This window comes from Microcaecilia unicolor, chromosome 4, assembly GCF_901765095.1.
Source record: "Microcaecilia unicolor chromosome 4, aMicUni1.1, whole genome shotgun sequence".
In the NCBI taxonomy this organism is placed as follows: Eukaryota; Metazoa; Chordata; class Amphibia; order Gymnophiona; family Siphonopidae; genus Microcaecilia; species Microcaecilia unicolor.
Window position 1 is genome coordinate 64,055,213 of NC_044034.1, and position 20,022 is coordinate 64,075,234.

The 20,022-nt window shown below is 44.8% G+C and overlaps 1 protein-coding gene across 1 annotated transcript in view; it reads right to left on the minus strand.

Moving 5' to 3' along the window:
• The window catches only part of CRYL1 (crystallin lambda 1), a 201,838-nt gene that overhangs the window by 47,754 nt on the left and 134,062 nt on the right, over nucleotides 1-20,022 (minus strand). Inside the window, exon 5 of the mRNA XM_030200287.1 lies at nucleotides 9,127-9,321. Within this exon, the coding sequence (XP_030056147.1) occupies nucleotides 9,127-9,321 (195 nt within the window). The remainder of the gene's footprint in view (nucleotides 1-9,126; nucleotides 9,322-20,022) is intronic.

The window sequence follows — 20,022 nt, forward strand, 5'->3', positions numbered from 1 at the left end:
CTTACTATTAGGGGAAAGTGCCTTGAGAAATCCTAAGACTGTAGCCCCTGACACAGCCTCTGTTTCTTCAATATAGTGGTCTGCTCTGTTCTATTTGTGGACTGTTCATGTGCATATCGATGCCTCTGTATTGTTGTACAAAGCAAAAATGTTCAGGGCTACAAGTTAGACACTTTGGTCTAGACCTGTCACCTGTTTCATTCATGACTAAGTCACAAAAAAGTGCCCTAAATGATGAGATGATCAATGGAGGGATTAAGGCATGACCCTCCCTTACTCCCCCAGTGGTCACTGACCCCTCCCACACCCACCCCCAAAGATGTGAAAGAAACAGTACATACCAGCCTCTGTGACAGCTTCAAATGTTATGGCCAGTCCTATTACAGCAGTAAGCGGGCCCCAGGAATAGCCTAGTGGTCAGAGCAATGCACTATAGAAAAGGGGACCCAGACCCATATCCCACTCTAACCATTTGTTATGATTCTGCCAGTCTGGCAGGGGAAGGGGGTGGACCATTCCTGATTGGCTGCCAGGGTTTGTACTGACGTCAGTGGGTAGTACTTTAGCCTGCATGTTTCTGCTTTCCCTGCTTTGGTGTTACATTTCTTTGTGACTAAAAACCTGGGCAGTTCTCTGCCAGAACGCTGTGCTGTGCTCTGGCTTTGATCTGTGTTTTCCTGTTCAGTGTTTCTTTCCCTTCCCTTGGTTTGCGATAGCTGGTTACAGCTGGTTACAGCGTGTGTTTGAGGGTGTAATCAGTTCACTTGTCTCCAGCTGGGCTTTCCCTGCTGCTTGCAGTTCTCTGTGGGAAGCCAGCTGCTTGTTTGCTCAGTGGGGGGCTGTGCTCCTGTTCTCTCTAGTTGTTTGTTTACTGAAGGATTTCTCTCCCTGGTGTCCCTGCTTGCTGGCTCAGTAAGTTCAACCCCCGGTGTACTGTGGCTCTGCCTCTGTCTTCTGGATGTTCTGTCAGAGGTTTCCTTTCTCTTTTGCTGTGTCTTTCCCCTGGTATTTGGTTGGGGCCTAGTACCCTTTTGTTTACTGCTCCTGTCTTTGGCTTGGGGGGTTGGTATGTTCATTCTCCCCTCTGCCCTGGGGTGGGGGTCCCGGGCTGCGGGGTCCCCGGGTCAGGGGGGGGTCATTTGGGCTGTTGTCTCCACATCCGCCTGTGGGTTCAGGGGGCTTCCTGTTTTAGTTCCCCGGTCCTGCGCTGGTCCCCTTGGAAGGTGTGGCCCCACTCTGGTTCTTTTGTTTTCCCTTGCCCTGTGGCTGGGGTACAGTGCGTGCCTGGTACCTTGGGGTCCGGGGGAACTCCTGTGTTCCTTTTTCCCCTCCCTGGGTGTGTCTGGGTTCCGGTTCGGCCGTGAGGCCCGTACAAATGGCTCTGAGTGTCTGGGTTCCGGTTCGGCCACGAAGCCCGCTTGTTTCCTATTTCCCTTTCTTCCTGAGGTGCTGGGGGGAGGGGTAGGCTAGGGGTTGGATAGTTGGGGGGCGTGCAGTGGTGGGTCGGTCTCCCCCCGGCCTTGGTCTGTGATCTATGGGTCTTGGCCGGGGCTCAAGGGCTCACGACCAACCCAACGGATTACACTATTACACTTGTGGTGGAACGTGTGAGCCCTCCAAAACTCACCAAACACCTACTATTGTAGTGGTGAACAGTTGGGGACAGTAGGTCTTTGGTAGATTTTGGAGGTCTCCCCATACAATATAAGGGGATAATGGTGAGATATGTACCTGTGACCTTTTAAGTAAAGTTCACTGCAGTGCCCCCTAGGGTGCTCCACTGCTCTGCTGGGATGTCTTTGTGGCCAGTCTCAGTGGCGTAGCCAAGGGTGGGCTGGGGTGGGCCCAGGCCCATCCACTTTAGATTCAGGCCCACCAAGTAGCAGCACACCTATAATGTGGCTGGCAGGGACCCCAAGCCCCACCAGCCAAAAACTCCCAACAACTGTTTGCTGCCAGTGAAAATCTGCTATTTAAAAGGTATACGGGGGAGAGGGGATGTTTGAAAGGCCATATGGCATGCAGGCGAGAGAGGGAGAAACCAAATCACTTGTAGGACAAGGTGGAGTTCTGTCCACCCACCTTGGGTCCAGGCCCACCCAAACTTGGGTGTCTGGCTACGCCCCTGGCCAGTCTGCTAAGAATGCTGGTTCCCCCATACATCCCAATGGTTTGTTTTTGTGCATCTTTCCCTTAGATTTTTTTCTTTAATGTTCCTAAAAGATAGATGCACTGAGCACAAAAATGTCTAGTAAATGTCTGTTAATATGATTATGTATGTACATTTGTAACTTGTTCTGAGCATTATCAGTACAGCGGGTTAAATACATGAATAAATAAATAAAAATACAAAAAGGTGGATGTTTTCATGGTTTGAAAATGGCCATGTTTGCTACTGGAATTTTAGACATTTCCCCCAAAACGTCCAAAATTAGATTTAAACGTCATATTGAAAATGCCCCTCCACATCTTGATTTCCGATCTCCCCCAGTATTTGTTTAGGTAACTTCTCCCCTGAGATGTTCATTATGCTCCTCTAATCAACTCTTTCTTGTTATTCCCTCGCACTTACAGATACGATCACATTGTGCTACATCTACCTGCTTTTCTGTTATTGCTCCTACCTATTTATTTATTTATTGCATTTGTATCCCACCTTATCCCACCTCTTTGCAGGCTCAAATTGGAACTTGATTCCTTTTGATATTTGTATTGAGCAATCATTCAAAAATGTTAAGTCTGTCATAAAAAGGTCAGAGCATCGCTGAAGCTGGCCAGATAGAACATTCCACAAGGAGATTCCAGCTGACACAAAAGCAGAAGCTCTTGCATCAGCATATCACAACTGCATTACTGCATCAACAGAAATATGCATAGTAGATTCTGATCTTAGCGTAGGTCTGGGATAGTCAATGCATTTTTTCTAGTGAAAAAGGTGCCGGTACTCAAATGTTAGGCCACCCTTCAGGAGTGGGGTGATCACTGGGGACCCACCCCACAATAGCCAGCCCCCCTACAACCAGTCACAAGGCAAAATTGGTGTGTAGAGCCTGAGCTCTTTCATTAAAACTTGGGGACCATGGGTCAATTTTAGCAGACAATGGAAAAGGTGCCAGTACTCAGTACCCCCAAGCTGATGGAGGAGTGGCCTAGTGGTTAGGGTGTTGGACTTTGGTCCTGAGGAACTGAGTTCAATTCCCACTTCAGGCACAGGCAGCTCCTTGTGACTCTGGGCAAGTCACTTAACCCTCCATTGCCCCATGTAAGCCGCATTGAGCCTGCCATGAGTGGGAAAGTGCAGGGTACAAATGTAACCAAAAAAAAAAAAAGTACCCCCTCAAAAAAAAAGCCCTGGGGATAGTACACCTGCAGTGCTTGCTTCAGATAAAACAGAGCAGAAGCAAACAACACCTGATGAACAATTGTCAGCACCTTAAAATGAATCCTTTGTGTCACTGGAAGCCAGTGTAGTTGCTTAAGAGCGGGTTTCACATGTGAAAATCTAGATAAACCCACAATTGTTCTCACATCAGCATTTTGGACTATCTGCAATGTTGAAACCTTTTCTGTTCAGAAACCTTTTGGCTAATAGGTTGGATATTGAGGTTTTATGTTTGCTGTGAAGTTAGGAGTTATCTTCATTGTACTTTATTGTTTTTTTATACTGTATATAAACCACATTAAACTCTTGAGGAATGTATGGGATATAAGCGTCAAAGTAAAGTAAAGTAAAGTAGTAAGGTTATCAGCATTTGATAGAACTAAAACGTCTTTGAGATTTCTAAAAACTTACCTCAACTGAAAGTAATGAACATACAGGAAAATTCAATAAACAGAAATTCCTATTCCTATATTGGTTCTCCATGGCCTCTAAATGCCTATGGAGAATCAAACTATCTTTTACTCCAGAGTACTGGCAACATGAAGTGCCCCAAGTTTAGAGTCCAGAGAGGCTAAACCAGATTCCAACTTAGTGACTCTAGCTTCAGTATCCTCAAACTCAGAAACAACTTGTTGAGAAAAATCACACAATTTGCTAACTACCCACCAGACATCTGCCAGAGTCACTTACTTAATGGGAGAAGAGGCCTCATTAATTACCCCCAGTTTCAAAGACACCGGATAAGGTATTAATGCCATCATACTCTCAGGCAAGTCAGAAGGCTAGGGGTGTTGAAGAGCTCCCTGGCAGTGAGACTAGAGAACCAAATTGGAAGATTCGCAGCCCACCCTGGAGTCAAATAAGACAAAGGTGGCGGCAGGGGTATCTGCCTATCCTTTGATCTAAGGGAGGCACCAGACTCTGGATTTAAAAGGAGAGATTCCAAAATATTTGCTGAGTTCACTATAACATGTTTATCTAATAGTCCAGTCACACTCACTGGTATTTTTAACTTTTGCCTATCACTTACTCATTTTTTTATTTACATTTGTACCCCGTGCTTTCCCACTTATGGCAGGCTCAATGCAGCTTACATGGGGCAATGGAGGGTTAAGTGACTTGCCCAGAGTCACAAGGAGCTGCCTGTGCCTGAAGTGAGAATCAAACTCAGTTCCTCAGCACCAAAGTCCACCACCCTAACCACTAGGCCACTCCATCACATAGTAAATACCTGGATTCCAATGATGTTCGTTTTCAGCCTTCTTGGGCTTCAAAGGGGTGTGACAAGCCTCTTTGGGCATGTGCCTGCGGCTTCATGCCAAAGGAAGGACTCACTCTTACGCAGCACAGTTGGTCCCCACTGTGACCCACTGATGTTCTGGGCAGTGTCAAGTGAATCTCTCCTCCAAAGAGTCACTCCTTCAAGTGTCCAGGTATCCATTTTTCCCACCAACACACATAAAGGGCATACTCATAGGCAGCAGAGTCAGCCCCACTGATGATGTGGGAGGCTCCGCCCTGTGACCTGCTGATGTAAAGTTCTCCTCCAAAGAATCACTCCTCTGAGTGTCCAGGTATCCATTTCTCCCTTCTTCCCTACATTTTATTTTATTTTTTATTTTATTTGTTGCATTTGTATCCCACCTTATCCCACCTCTTTGCAGGCTCAAAGTGGCTTACAATCATGAGTAGTGGAAGAATGTTAGTAGATAAATATTTGGTATTGCAGGATCTTGGTCAGCATGATGTTAATAAAACAAACAAAATAAACAAAGTCATAGTATACAAGCAGATATTATGAAACAGTTCTGAATACAGATGTGCACGTTGTGCATATTCACCTTTGTTGATCTTTGTGGTACGCTTTATTAAAGAGATGTGTCTTCAGTAATATGCGGAAGTTCGTTCTTTCGTATATCGATTTCAAGCTGTGCGGCAGTCAGGGGCGTAGCCACGGGGGGGGGGGGGGCCCGGGTGGGCCTGGGCCCACCCAATTTCAGGTCAGGCCCGCCCAGCAGCAAAGTTCCTGATGGCGATTCCAGTCGCAGGCTCCGCTCGCTGTCGCAGCGATTCCCACACGCTGCCTGCCAGTGCCGGCTGCCGATCAATCTCCTTGCGCTACTAAGCGCTAACCCGGAAGTCTCTCCTCTGCAGGAGAGACTTCCGGGTTAGCGCTTAGTAGCGCAAGGAGATTGTTGAGCGGCAGCCGGCAGGCAGCGTGTGGGAATCATTGCGACTGCAAGCAGAGTCTGCGAGTAGAATCGCCGTCAGGAACACTGCTGCTGGGCGTGCCTGCAAGGAGGGTGAGATGCTGCAGCTGCATGGGGAGGAGGGATGATGGGGGAAAGATGTCGCATGGGGGAGGGAAGACGGGGGACACAGCAGCTGCACAGGGGGAAGGGAAGATGTAAAGAAAGATGCTGCACAGGGGGGAGGGAAGATGGAAAGATGAGGCTTGGTTGGTGGGTGAGGGAGATGCACGGGGGAAAAGGGAGAGATGCAGCAAAGGGGTGGATGGGTGAGGAAGGGAGAAGTCTTGGCTGTGTATGAGGTGGAGGGGAGGGACACAAGCTGCATACAGAGGGGATAGGTGGGGAGGGGGAGAAATGGTAGGCATAGGGGTGGAGAGGAGGGAGAAATGGTGGGTATAGTGGTGGAGGGAGGGCGGAGCAGAGAAACAATTTTGCCCACCCACTTTGGGCTCAGGCCCACCCAAAACTGGCTGTCTGGCTACGCCACTGGCGGCAGTGCGTTCCATAACTGTGTGATCAGGTAAGTAAAGCTTGACACATGCATTATTTTGTATTTCATTCCTTTACAGCGGGGGAAGTGCAGATCAAGGAGTGTGCGGGATGATCTTTTGGCATTCCTAGGTGGTAGGTCTATCAGCTTTCTTGTTGTGCTCCTGCCTAGGTCTCCTCTTTCATTTTCTACAAAAGCTCTCAATTGTTTGACGATGTTATCACTCACATACTTCTTTACTTTGATCATTATAATTTTGCAGCTTTTCCTGTGGCAATATTTCTCTTTCCTCCAGTTTTGGCAAACTCTAGATTTAATTATAGGAGTTGCAGCATAAAGTAGCAACACATTATTTCTTTATCTGTAGGAGTCCACTTAATTATAGCCAATCCTCTTAACTTTTTAATTAACTTCTGGGGTTTATTTCCTGTTGTAATGGGTTCATGAAAACTTTACCATGGCCTTTATCAGCAGTGGGGGGTGGGGGTTGGGGGTGGGATATCTTCATCTGCATTGTCTGCATAGTGGGCACCTTTTTATCTCAGGTGAAATGCAACCAGTATGTATTCTTCCTTTCCAATCATACTTCACTCGTAGTATCAACATGCTGACATCTGATAGGATTTTATTCATGATTATAGTGGCCATAATTAGGGACATCAAGCTCTGGTCCCAAGAAGTGTAAACATGTTTTGTGGGAGTCTTTGATCAACAACTTCCATCCACAGAAGCATCGTTTAAAGCTTCAAGACATGTCAAGAAAGCAGTTTGCTAGATCATACTCAATTCTGAGTGCAAAGGAAATGTAAATCCCTTTTTTAAATGTAATTGAGGAAATCAAGGCAATTCAGAGGAAAGAAAAAGAGAAACAGAATGAGGCTAGACAATCTCTTCAGTGGCAAGAAAAAAATTTCCTAGCAAGAGCAAAAAAACATGTCTGTACAAAAGCTCAGATGAAAATAGACCGAGGGAACTAAAGAGGTCTTTTACTAAGCAGTGGAAGTGTTTTTAGCTCGCGGTAAAAATCAGCAGGAATATAATGGGCATCTCGCTGTTTAGCACCAGCTGATTTCTACAACGAGCTAAAAATGATACCACGGCTTAGTAAAAGACCGCCTAAGGCAATTCCATGCATGTTCAGAAAAACCTAGATTTTTCTGAGGAATGAGAGAGCTAGCCCTGTTGACTCTGTCAGATGACATCACCCTGCCTATGTAAGTTGATTCATCCTACTTGTTGACAAATAATTGTCACAATAAAAAGACAGTTTGCTATTTTTCCCTGGCAATTTGTATGTTTATGTTTATTTGATGACTTGCTTTTTTTAGCGAGTAAGTCAAAGCGATTTACAATAAAAGTCAAAAAGCAAATTAAAATCAGAAAGGAACACCATAAAATTTAACAACAGAAAACAGTCATACTAAAAATTAAACATACACAATATCTATCCAACTGTACTTGGGTCCCATGCTCCCACTAGTTCACTGAGAGAACACCCTGGAAAAAAGAAGAGTCTTTAAATCAGCCTTAAATTATTTTAAAGAAGATTCAGATCTGAGGGCAAGGGGAAGGTTATTCATAGGAAAACAAGAATAGCCATACTGGGTCAGACCAACGGTCATCTATCCCAGTATCCTGCTTTTGTATTCCAAGTGCTTGCATATGGAAAATGGAGGGTGCATGATGAGTTGTTTATGCATTGGTTGTGTTTTGAAATGGACATGCTGAGTTTGGGTTCTCAACAGACATGCTCTGTATAAAATAGTGGACTGGAGACAGTGTTTTTTAACCATTACCCTATGGTGATACAAAGGTATCCCACTGGATTGTTGGAATGGTGGTTGCACTGCTATATTTTTAATAACCTTTTGCTTAAGTAATTTTGAAGAACGTTAATTATTGCTTGTCACTGTTGACTTATCATATAAGCACGGATTTTAGAAGAGAAAATATACCTGTACTTTCCTTTTCTAAAATTGCCATTTTTATGTGTATACTGGCCACATACACTTACGTTTTTAAATTGACTCCATAGTATTTTGATTAATTTTCTGTAACCATCTGAAATTCAACACAATGCCCTTTAATTTTAGGACAACTTTAGATATATTATTCCATCATCTAGAGGCTTAGATTGTAAGGGCAGCCCAATTATTAATGTCCCCAATGACCATTCCTCATTTACTAAGAGGCCCTTTTACTAAACCATGTTAAGCACTAACGCGCATTTAATACAGCAAGAAATGATTATTAGAAAATGAGTTTAAACATTTTGAAACAATTTACCTGTCGGTGTGTGTTAATTACATAGTAACATAGTAGATGACGGCAGAAAAAGACCTGCACGGTCCATCCAGTCTGCCCAACAAGATAAACTCATATGTGCTACTTTTTGTGTATACCTTACCTTGATTTGTATCTGTCTTTTTCAGGGCACAGACCGTAGAAGTCTGCCCAGCACTAGCCCCGCCTCCCAATCACCAGCCCCGCCTCCCACCACCGGTTCTGCCACCCAATCTCAGCTAATGGGCATGGATGCATTACCCAGCTAGTGCATTTGCATTAGCGTGAACCAACTGGATAACGCAGACTTAACGTAGGAACACTTAGCGCCTCCTATACAGGGGGCACTAAGCGCTGTGCATTAATATTTTTACAGGTCTTGCACACTAATGGAAAAATTAGCGTGTGCCTGCAAAAAGAAAAAAAAAACCTATTTTTGAGCCATGTTAAAAATGGGCTTAGTGCACGGGAAAGTCCCACGTTAAAACGTGCTAAGCCCATTTCTTAACACTTTGTAGTAAAAGGGCTCCTAATTGTCAAAATATTCATAAGCATACACATAATTTACTGTACATTGAAACCTGCATAATCAGATTTCCAGTCCAGAAGGACTGAAAGCATAACCCAATTGCCATCTTCACTGATATGTTTCATGAAATATTTACCATTTCTGAAAATAAACTGAAAAAAAAAAAGATTGCATACATATTGTAAGATACCTGTACTAGCCGCCATGCCTCACTAATTATTGCATACTGCAGCCGATTTAGAGCAAAGCCATCAATCTCTCTCATCAGCTTGACAGGGGACTGTCCAATTTCTTTCATCAGAGCATATGTTTTCTCAACTGTGGCAGGGTCTGTCTTTGGATGAGGAACCAGTTCAACCAGTGGCACATAGTAAGGTGGGTTCACCTAGGGAATAAAAAAGAAATGCAAATAATTAAGGTAATGCTTCAGCAACTTCTTCAGTCTCTTACTATATTCACATCAATAAAGACATTGTACAATTTAAGAACATAAGTACATAAGCATTGCTATGCTGGGACAGACCAAGGGTCCATCGAGCCCAGCACCCTGTCACTGACAGCAGCCAAAAGAACAAGCAATTTGACCCGCCCATCCTAGAAATACTGTATTATTCCCTCGTCCATTCAATAACATTCTATGACTTTTTCCTCCAGGAAGCCATCCAACCCTTTTTTGAAGTCCGCTAAGTTAACCGCCTTAACCACCTTTTCCGGCAGCGAATTCCAGAGTTCAACTACTCGTTGAGTGAAGAAAAATTTCCTCCGATTCGTTTTAAATTTACCACACTGCAGCTTCATCGCATGCCCCCTTGTCCTAGTATTTTTGGAAAGTAAACAGATGCTCCACATCGACCTGTTCCATTCCACTCATTATTTTATAAACCTCTCTCATATCTCCCCTCAGCCGCCTTTCTCCAGGATAGGGAAGTCGTCCCAATTTCTTTTGACGAGAGTACAGATAGTGATGCTCCTTGAGAGGACTTTAAAGTTCTCAAAGGTGTGTAAAGGGCTAACTTATTCTTTAAGTACTCTGGTCCATTTTGTCTGAGAACCTTGAAAATCAAACACAGAGTTTTAAATTTAAACCTGTAAGATACTGGTAGCAGTGCAGTTTTTGCAGGAAGGGTATAAAGTGGTAATGTTGCTTGCAGCCTTCTACCAGTCGTGCTGCATCATTCCGAATTAGTTAGAGCTGATGCAAACTCTTTTTGGTTTGATCAGTGCACATGGTATTACAGAAGTCTAGTCATGATGTTATCATGGCATGGATCATTGTGGTCAGACTCTTCTCAATATATGAAGAGAGATTTCGTAGCTTCTGCAGGTGATAGAGACAGTGGTTAAAGGTTGTTTGAATTTGTGGGATCAGAGTAAGTGATGAGTCTAGCAGTATCCCAAGATTCCTGACCTGTGATTTTAGGGGGAGTTCATACTTTCCAAAAGGTATTTTGAAGTTAGGTATTTGTCCACTTGTGTTAGGTACCCAAAGAATCTCCGTTTTGCTTGGGTTCAGGCACAGTTTGTTGATGTTTGCCCATTCCTGAGCTGCAATTAGACAGGCAGTCAGTTTACTCAAGGCTGGAGGTAGATCTGGTTCAATGGGTATAAGTAGTTGCACACCATCAGCACAACATACACCATCGACCGTAGCAGTTCAACAAGAGGCTTGAGGTAGATATTAAATAAAATGAGAGACAATATGGATCCCTGTGGCAACCCACAGTTCAGTGCCCAAGATAATGATGTGCTGTTGTTGAACAGAACTGACTGATGTCTGTCTGACAAATAGGATTTGAACCATGAAAATACGGTGCCACTGATGCCTGTTTTTTGCCAGCCTTGTAAGAGTGATATTCTGTGCAGATCATCAAGAAGAATTATTATAAAACAATTGCAGATGTATGACATTTTTGAAACAGATATGAAAGGATTCACTGTTTTCTTTTGGTTGTCCTTGAAACAGCTTTTTGTGAAACATGCGGTGTGTCGGACTGTTGCCCCTGAGCCGACAAAGCTAAGTTAAGTACATAAGTACATAAGTATTGCCAAACATGCCAAGCATTCTGTTTCCAACAGTGGCCAATCCAGGACACAAATACCTGGCAAGATCCCGAAAAATTCAATATATTTTATGCTGTTTATCCCAGAAATAAGCAGTGGATTTTCCCCAAGTCAATTTAATAATGGTCTATGGACTTTTCCTTTAGGAAGCTGTCCAGACCTTTTAAAAACCCTGCTAAGCTAACCGCCTTTACCACATTCTCTGGCAACGAATTCCAGAGTTTAATTACACGTTGAGTGAAGAAACATTTTCTCTGATTCGTATTAAATTTACTACTTTGTAGCTTCATCACATGCCCCCTAGTCCTAGTATTTTTGGAAAGAGTAAACAAACGATTCACGTCTACCCGTTCCACTCCACTCATTATTTTATAGACCTCTATCATATTTCCCCTCAGCCGTCTTTTCTCCAAGCTGAAGAGCCCTAGCCACTTCAGCCTTTCCTCATAGGGAAGTCATCCCATTCCCTTTATTATTTTCGTCGCCCTTCTCTGTACCTTTTCTAATTCCACTATATCTTTTTTGAGATGCGGTGACCAGAATTGAACACAATATTCAGGGTTTGGTCACACCATAGACCGATACAAGGGCATTATAACATCCTCACTTTTGTTTTCCATTCCTTTCTTAATAATACCTAACATTCTATTTGTTTTCTTAGCCGCCGCCACACACTGAGCAGAGGGTTTCAACGTATCATCAACAACGACGCCGAGATCCCTTTCTTGGTCAGAGACTCCTAACGTGGAATCTTGCATTATGTAGCTATAGTTCGGGTTCCTCTTTCCCACATGTATCACTTTGCACTTGCTCACATTAAACGTCATCTGCCATTTAGACTCCTAGTCTCCCAGTCTCATAATGTCCTCTTGTAATTTTTCACAATCCTCTTGCAATTTAACAACTTTGAATAAATGTGTCATCAGCAAATTTAATTACCTCACTAGTTACTCCCATCTCTAGATCATTTATAAATATGTTAAAAAGCAGCGGTCCCAGCACAGACCCGTGGGGAACCCCATTATCTACCCTTCTCCATTGAGAATACTGACCATTTAACCCCACTCTCTGTTTTCTATCCTTTAACCAGTTCTTAATCCACAATAGGACACTACCTCATATCCCATGACTCTCCGATTTTTTCTGGAGTCTTTCATGAAGTACTTTGTCAAACGCCTTTTGAAAATCCAAATACACAATATCAATCGGCTCACCTTTATCCACATGTTTGTCCTCCTCTTCAAAGAAATGTAATAGATTGGTGAGGCAAGATTTCTCTTCCCTAAACCATGTTGGCTTTGTCTCACTAATCCATGCTTTTGAATATTCTTTGTAATTTTGTTCTTTATAATAATCCCTACCTTTTTGCCCAGCACTGACGTCAGACTCACCGGTCTATAATTTCACGGATCCCCTCTGGAACCTTTTTTTAAATATCGGCGTTAATTATTATTATGTGAAGAAGATCTCTAATATTTCATGGGGATAAAATGGGCCATCCTGGATAATCGGTCCACCACTACCCAAATAACTGTGTGCCCTTGGGATTCAGGGAGTTCAGTAACAAAATCCATTAATATTTCCTGCCATGGGAGTTGCGGAACTGGTAAAGGCTGCAGGAGTCTTCACGGCTTGCCAGGAGGGAACTTATTCCGGGCGCAAGTGGGACAAGTAGAAACAAAATGTAAGATATCTTGAGCCATGCAAGGCCACCAATAATACTGAGATATTAAATGAAAAGTCTTACGGAAACCAGGGTGACCGCAAAAGTGAAGGTGTGTCCCCACTTGAGGACTTTCTTCATGGATTGAGGTGGCACAGAAGTTTTCATAGATTTGGGCGAGACCAAGGTTGTGAAGGCAATGCAGGCAGGATTGAGCATGGGGTAACACTCTTCGGGTTCTTCAGAAGGGTTGAAGGCCCTGGATAGGGCATCAGCTTGCGTATTTTTCTCAGCTGGTCGGAACACCAGGCAGAAGTTAAAATGGGCAAAGAATAATGACCAGCGTGCCTGCCTTGGGTTCAACCTTTTGGCTTCCTGAAGGTATAGGAGATTCTTGTGATCTGTGATTACCGTGATGGGGTGCAAAGCACCTTCCAGGAGGTAGTGCCATTCTTGAAAAGCCAATTTAAGGGCCAACAGTTCCCGGTCTCCGACGGTATCATTTTGTTCGGCTGGAGAAAATGTTTTAGAGAAGAAAAAACAGGGGTGACGTTTGCCAGACTCTGAGGCTTGAGAAAGAAGAGCCCCTGCCCCAAGGGAAGAGGCATCAACCTCCATAACGAACGGTCTTTTAACATCAGGACTTCAGAGTACTGGGGCAGACAGAAAAGCTCGTTTAAGGGCAGTGAAGGCGTCTAGGGCTTCCAGTGTCCAGTTCTTTACATCTGCCCCCTTCCTCGTCAATGCGATGAGAGGGGCAGTGATGATGGAATATCAATTGATGAACTGCCGGTAGTAGTTAGCAAAGCCCAAAAATCGTTGCAAGGCCCGGTGACCCTGGGGCACGGGCCAATCTCGGATGGCTCGGAGTTTAGCAGGGTCCATTTGGAGGCCATTCGAGGAGACGATATATCCCAAAAATGGGATAGACTGTTGATGAAACGAGCATTTCTCCAGCTTGGCGAATAGGCGGTGGCTCCGGAGGTACGGCAGGACCATACACACATGATGGACATGGTCCTTAACAGAAGTAGAGAAAACCAGGATGTCATCCAAGTAAACTATGACCGAGGAGTACAGAAGATCTTGAAAAATAAAACCGATGAATTCCTGAAACACCGCAGGTGCGTTGCAAAGGCCAAACGGCATAACTAAATACTCAAAATGTCTCTCATGGGTATTAAAAGCGGTCTTCCATTCATCCCCATGGCGAATTCGGACTAGGTTGTATGCCCCTTGGAGATCAAACTTGGTGAAGATAGATGCTCCTTGCAGATGGTCGAAAAGATCTGGATTGAGGGGAAGCGGATACAGATTCTTGATGGTTATTTCGTTCAGACCTAGGTAGTCGTAACCAGGGTAGGCCCAAAATAACGGGATGAATGGCCCAGGGAAGCACCAGAAATTGAATTTCCTCCTTATGCAAAATTCCCACTTGCATCTGCAAGGGCTGGACAATGTGAGTGATGGAGTACGGAAGAGTTAAACCTTGAATGGAGGTCACTTGTAGTGTAGGTTTGCAAAGAATTGAAGGAGTTCCTAGTTGGTTCAGGAGACCAGCGTCAATAAAATTTCCTCCTGCTTCTGAATCTATCAAAGCCACAGTGTTAATACTGAGTTCCTTCCAGCGCAGTGAAATTGGGATGGAGACAAGATTATCCGGAAGAGGTGAAAAACGACCCAGGGCCACCCCCTTCAGTGACCCTGGATCATGGCATTTCCCGGTTTATTCAGACAATATCTTAGGAAGTGGCCGGCCTGCCCACAGTAGAGGCAAAGTTGATTATCCCAACGGTGAGCCCTCTCCTTCTCAGAGAGGCAATGCCATCCGATAACCATTGGCTCTTCAGGGACCAGAAGCAGAGCTTGCCGTACCTTTGGGAGAAGGGCACGGCATCTGGGGAGATGGTCTCTGAGAGCGGCACTGAGAAGAGCATTCCAGTGACCTTTCTTGAAACTGTATGTCGATATGGACGCAGAGGGGATCAGAGCATCCAAAGCATTTGGAAGTTCCCAGCCGGCCAGTTCATCTCTGATCCGGTCGTTGAGTCCTTGCCAAAAAATGGCCGTAAGGGCTTCTTGGTTCCATCTTACCTCTGAAGCTAGGGTTCGAAAGCGAACGGCATAAGCACCAACAGAACAATTGCCTTGTTGAACTCGTAGAAGTTCTGCAGCTGCAGAGGAGGGCCATCCTAGCACATCGAAAACTAACCGGAAGCGGCAAATAAATTTTTCAAGATCAGTGAGTAAAGGGTCCCGTTGCTCCCAGAGAGGAGAGGCCCAAGCCAAGGCAGATTCGGAGAGTACAGAGATGATATAGGTTATCTTGAGTCTATCCGTAGAAAAGGCTGCTGGTTGCATTTCAAACAGCATAACACATTAGTTGAGGAACCCTTGGCAAACAGAAGGGGTGCCGTCGAACCGGGGAGGCTCAAGAAGCCGCAACCCAGGAGTAGGTAACACGGATCCAGATGACGCAACAGGAGGCTGTTGTTGGGATTGAAGGGTTGACATCTTGGAACACACCTCACCTCCTGTAGGACTCCGGACATACGGTTTAGCTGGGCCTGTTGCTGCTGAAGAACCTGGGCCAACTCAGACAGGTCAGGTTTGTCTGGTAAACTCATGGCTTCGGCTTACTGTCAGATTTGCGAGTTCTTGTACCAAGTAGAGTGCTGCTGAGCCCGGTACTTGGACCAGGTTCTACTTGGCGGCTGGACAACCCCGGGTTTCACCTGAGCTGACTGCCATTCCCTAGAGGTTGAGCCCCTAGGTGCGGGCTGCCTGCAGGACTTACGGGGCAGAGCTGGAAGCGGGGTGATGAATGTATCGGCCACGCAGGCAGCAGGTCAAGAGAGTAATCCAGGTACAAGTGGCAGTCAGGCAGGCGGCAGGCAAGAAAGTAATCCAGGTACAGGCAAGTCAGTAGGCAGGCAGCAGGCAAGAGAGTAATCCAGGTACAGGCGAAAGTCAGTAAGCAGGCGGCAGGCAGAAGGGTAATCCAGGTACAGGCAAAGTCAGCAACGAGGGACCAGTAGATAAGAAGCAGACTACAGAGTTAGAAACACCTACCAAAGTAGAAGCCAAAGCCCGGAGTCTAGGGAGAGCTCAGCTGATAATGTGCTGGCATCTGACATCAGCAGGGAGAAGGGGCACAGCCATAGGACAAGAGCAGGGGAAGGAGGAACCGGAAGACCAATAGGAGAGAAGCAAGGGAAGCCAGGCAGAGGAAGAGCAGACCCAGGTGGGTGGAAGCAAAGCAATCAAGGAGCCTGGAAGCCAGGCAGAGAGAGAGAACAGAAACAGGTGAATGGAAGCAAAGCAATTAAGAAGCCTGCAACCACCACTCTCTGAACAAACCCAGAGAGGACTACACACACATAGCTCAGGCAGTGCCAGTCAAGTGTGCGTGTCGACGGGACCCTGCGCAGCCCAAGGATGCCGCTTGCGTTGAGGTAGGGGACATGGCACTAAGAAAGGTGTGAGCTAAATCCAAATCCAAAATCCATTACAAGACATATTGTGAATCAATACAAAACCCTACAAAACTCACTCAAGAACTATAAAACATTCTACATTACCATGATACACTAACTTCCAGAAGTTATACAACAAGGGCCTACCTAAAAAAAGGCAGTACACTACATATTGCAGTGGGCAGTAGAACATCAATACACTATTAGGAAAACTAAATAAACCGGATTAATACATATTGATCCTACAAGGACAATCAATACCTTTATCAAACAAACAGAACACATATACACCCCTCACCACCTATAGAATAAGAAACCACAAACTAAGAATAGAAATATGTATACAAAAATTAAACTGACTCCCCAAGAAATCAGACTGCATATACAGTAGTGCAACACCAGAGAAAGAGAAATAGTGATGCATGTCATCTTGTACTGTGCAAAATAAAGAAACAGATATAACTTTAAGAAACTGATACATTCCAAATTAACAAACAAATATAAAACAAAGCATTAAAAACATGGTTCCTGACCTGAGGAAGGAGGTTTTGGCCTCTGAAAGTGCTAGCTAAAGAATGTATCTAGTCCAATGAAAAGATATCACCTTATTTTCTGTTTTTCATTTTATTTTAATTTATTAACTTTTAAAGTGGACTAACATTGCTACCACACTTCACCACAAATTAAAAATAAAAATTTTTTCTACCTTTGTTATCTGGTCATTTATTTTTTTTTCCAGTCATGTAGGTCTCAGTCTCTGGTTACTGCTTTCCTGTCTTCTCTTATCTCTCTTTCCAGGGTCTCCTGTTTATTTTTCTTCTCTCTCTGCCTGTCTTCATTTTATATCCACTATATCCATCTCTAACACTGATCTTTTCCTTTCAGCTTTCTTCTATTTTTCTGTCTCTTTGTCCATTCAAATTTCATTCACTTTGACTATGAAGTCTTCAATCTCCTTTTATTCACTGTATCTACCTAAAGCTTTCTATATCTTTCACTCTACCCAGGTCCTCTCATTCCTTTCCTCTTATTCCTCAGTGTCTTCTCCCCCATCCAGTATTACCCTCTCTCTCTTTCTCTTCTCCCCATCCAGCATTACCCCATCTCCCTCTCTGTCTCACTTCCCCCCATCCACCGCATCTCTTTCTCTGTCTCATTTCATCCTGTCCAGTATTAGCCCCATCTCTCTTCTCTGTGTCCCTCTCTCCTATCTAGAATTACCCCATCTCTCTCTCTCTTCTCCCCATCCAGCATTACCCCATCTTTCCGTCTCTTCCCCCCATCCAGCATTACCCCAACTCTCTCTTTCTGTGTGCGTGTGTGTGTATCTCTTCTCCTCCATCCTGCATTATCTCCTCTCCTTTTCTGTCTCACTTCTCCCCAATCAGCATTATTCCCTCTCTGTCTCACTTTACCCCAGCCAGCATTAGTCCATCTCTCTCTCTGTCCCTTCTCCTCCATTTATTACCCCTTCTCTCTCTCTCTTTCTTCTCCCCTATCCAGCATTACCCTCCCTCTGTCTCACTTCTCCTCTTTCAGCATTATTCTCTCTCTCTCTGTCTCATTTCACCCCATCTAGCATTACCTCCATCTCTCACTCTAACTCTTTCTCTGTCCCCTATTAAGCATTACCCCATCTCTCTCTTGTTCTCTTATCACTCTCTCGTGTGTTTTTCTTTATCCAGCATTGTTCTGTCTCTCCCTCTATTCCCCCTCATCCCATCCATCCATCACCTCTCCTTTCTCTCTTCCCCTCTTCTTCCAGCTCACCCTGTTACTGTTTTCTGGGTCGGGACATATCATTTCTACAAGAAAAGATGTGCTCGATCATTTTACTGCACATGCCGCCACAAGATCAGCTGCTCCCGCCCCTCTGATGTAACCTTCAGAGGGGTGGGAGCAGTTGAATTAGTAGCGTCATATGCAGGAAAATAGTCTCACGCATCTCTGCTTGTAAAAATGATACCGCCCAATATGAGTTGGAGTAAGGGGCAAAGAGAGAGAAAGGAGAGGTGCTGGGGGATTGGAGGAAGCGCTGATTTGAGTTGGGGTGGCAAGGCAATTTTTGGGGGTGGAACTTGCCACCCCGTAGCAACACCTATACTGAAGCAAGATTGACATGGGACTAGCCAATTACTTTCAATTAACCAGTTGCAGAGTTGAATGCAGACTGTCCATTCTACAAGTTTTGCCAAGAAAGGAATGTTAAAGACTGGTTGGTATTTTCAAGCTTGTCCTGGTCAAGGAAGCTCTTCTTCAGTAGGGGGCGCACCACAGCTCTTCACTGTGTTGCTGGCAGCTGCCTTTCCATAAGAGAGGAATTAACAATTTTAATGGCACTTTCAATGGGGCCTATGCTCACTCACTGTACCTTTTTCAGAGCAGGTGTACATTTGTGTGTGAGTATTTACAGTGGGGGAAATAAGTATTTGATCCCTTGCTGATTTTGTAAGTTTGCCCACTGACAAAGACATGAGCAGCCCATAATTGAAGGGTAGGTTATTGGTAACAGTGAGAGATAGCACATCACAAATTAAATCCGGAAAATCACATTGTGTAAAGTATATGAATTTATTTGCATTCTGCAGAGGGAAATAAGTATTTAATCCCTCTGGCAAACAAGACCTAATACTTGGTGGCAAAACCCTTGTTGGCAAGCACAGCGGTCAGACGTCTTCTGTAGTTGATGATGAGGTTTGCACACATGTCAGGAGGAATTTTGGTCCACTCCTCTTTGCAGATCATCTCTAAATCATTAAGAGTTCTGGGCTGTCGCTTGGCAACTCGCAGCTTCAGCTCCCTCCATAAGTTTTCAATGGGATTAAGGTCTGGTGACTGGCTAGGCCACTCCATGACCCTAATGTGCTTCTTCCTGAGCCACTCCTTTGTTGCCTTGGCTGTATGTTTTGGGTCATTGTCGTGCTGGAAGACCCAGCCACGACCCATTTTTAAGGCCCTGGCGGAGGGAAGGAGGTTGTCACTCAGAATTGTACGGTACATGGCCCCATCCATTCTCCCATTGATGCGGTGAAGTAGTCCTGTGCCCTTAGCAGAGAAACACCCCCAAAACATAACATTTCCACCTCCATGCTTGACAGTGAGGACGGTGTTCTTTGGGTCATAGGCAGCATTTCTCTTCCTCCAAACACGGCGAGTTGAGTTCATGCCAAAGAGCTCAATTTTTGTCTCATCTGACCACAGCACCTTCTCCCAATCACTCTCGGCATCATCCAGGTGTTCACTGGCAAACTTCAGACGGGCCGTCACATGTGCCTTCCGGAGCAGGGGGACCTTGCGGGCACTGCAGGATTGCAATCTGTTATGTCGTAATGTGTTACCAATGGTTTTCGTGGTGACAGTGGTCCCAGCTGCCTTGAGATCATTGACAAGTTCCCCCCTTGTAGTTGTAGGCTGATTTCTAACCTTCCTCATGATCAAGGATACCCCACGAGGTGAGATTTTGCGTGGAGCCCCAGATCTTTGTCGATTGACAGTCATTTTGTACTTCTTCCATTTTTTTACTATGGCACCAACAGTTGTCTCCTTCTCGCCCAGCGTCTTACTGATGGTTTTGTAGCCCATTCCAGCCTTGTGCAGGTGTATGATCTTGTCCCTGACATCCTTAGACAGCTCCTTGCTCTTGGCCATTTTGTAGAGGTTAGAGTCTGACTGATTCACTGAGTCTGTGGACAGGTGTCTTTCATACAGGTGACCATTGCCAACAGCTGTCTGTCATGCAGGTAACGAGTTGATTTGGAGCATCTACCTGGTCTGTAGGGGCCAGATCTCTTACTGGTTGGTGGGGGATCAAATACTTATTTCCCTCTGCAGAATGCAAATAAATTCATATACTTTCCACAATGTGATTTTCCGGATTTAATTTGTG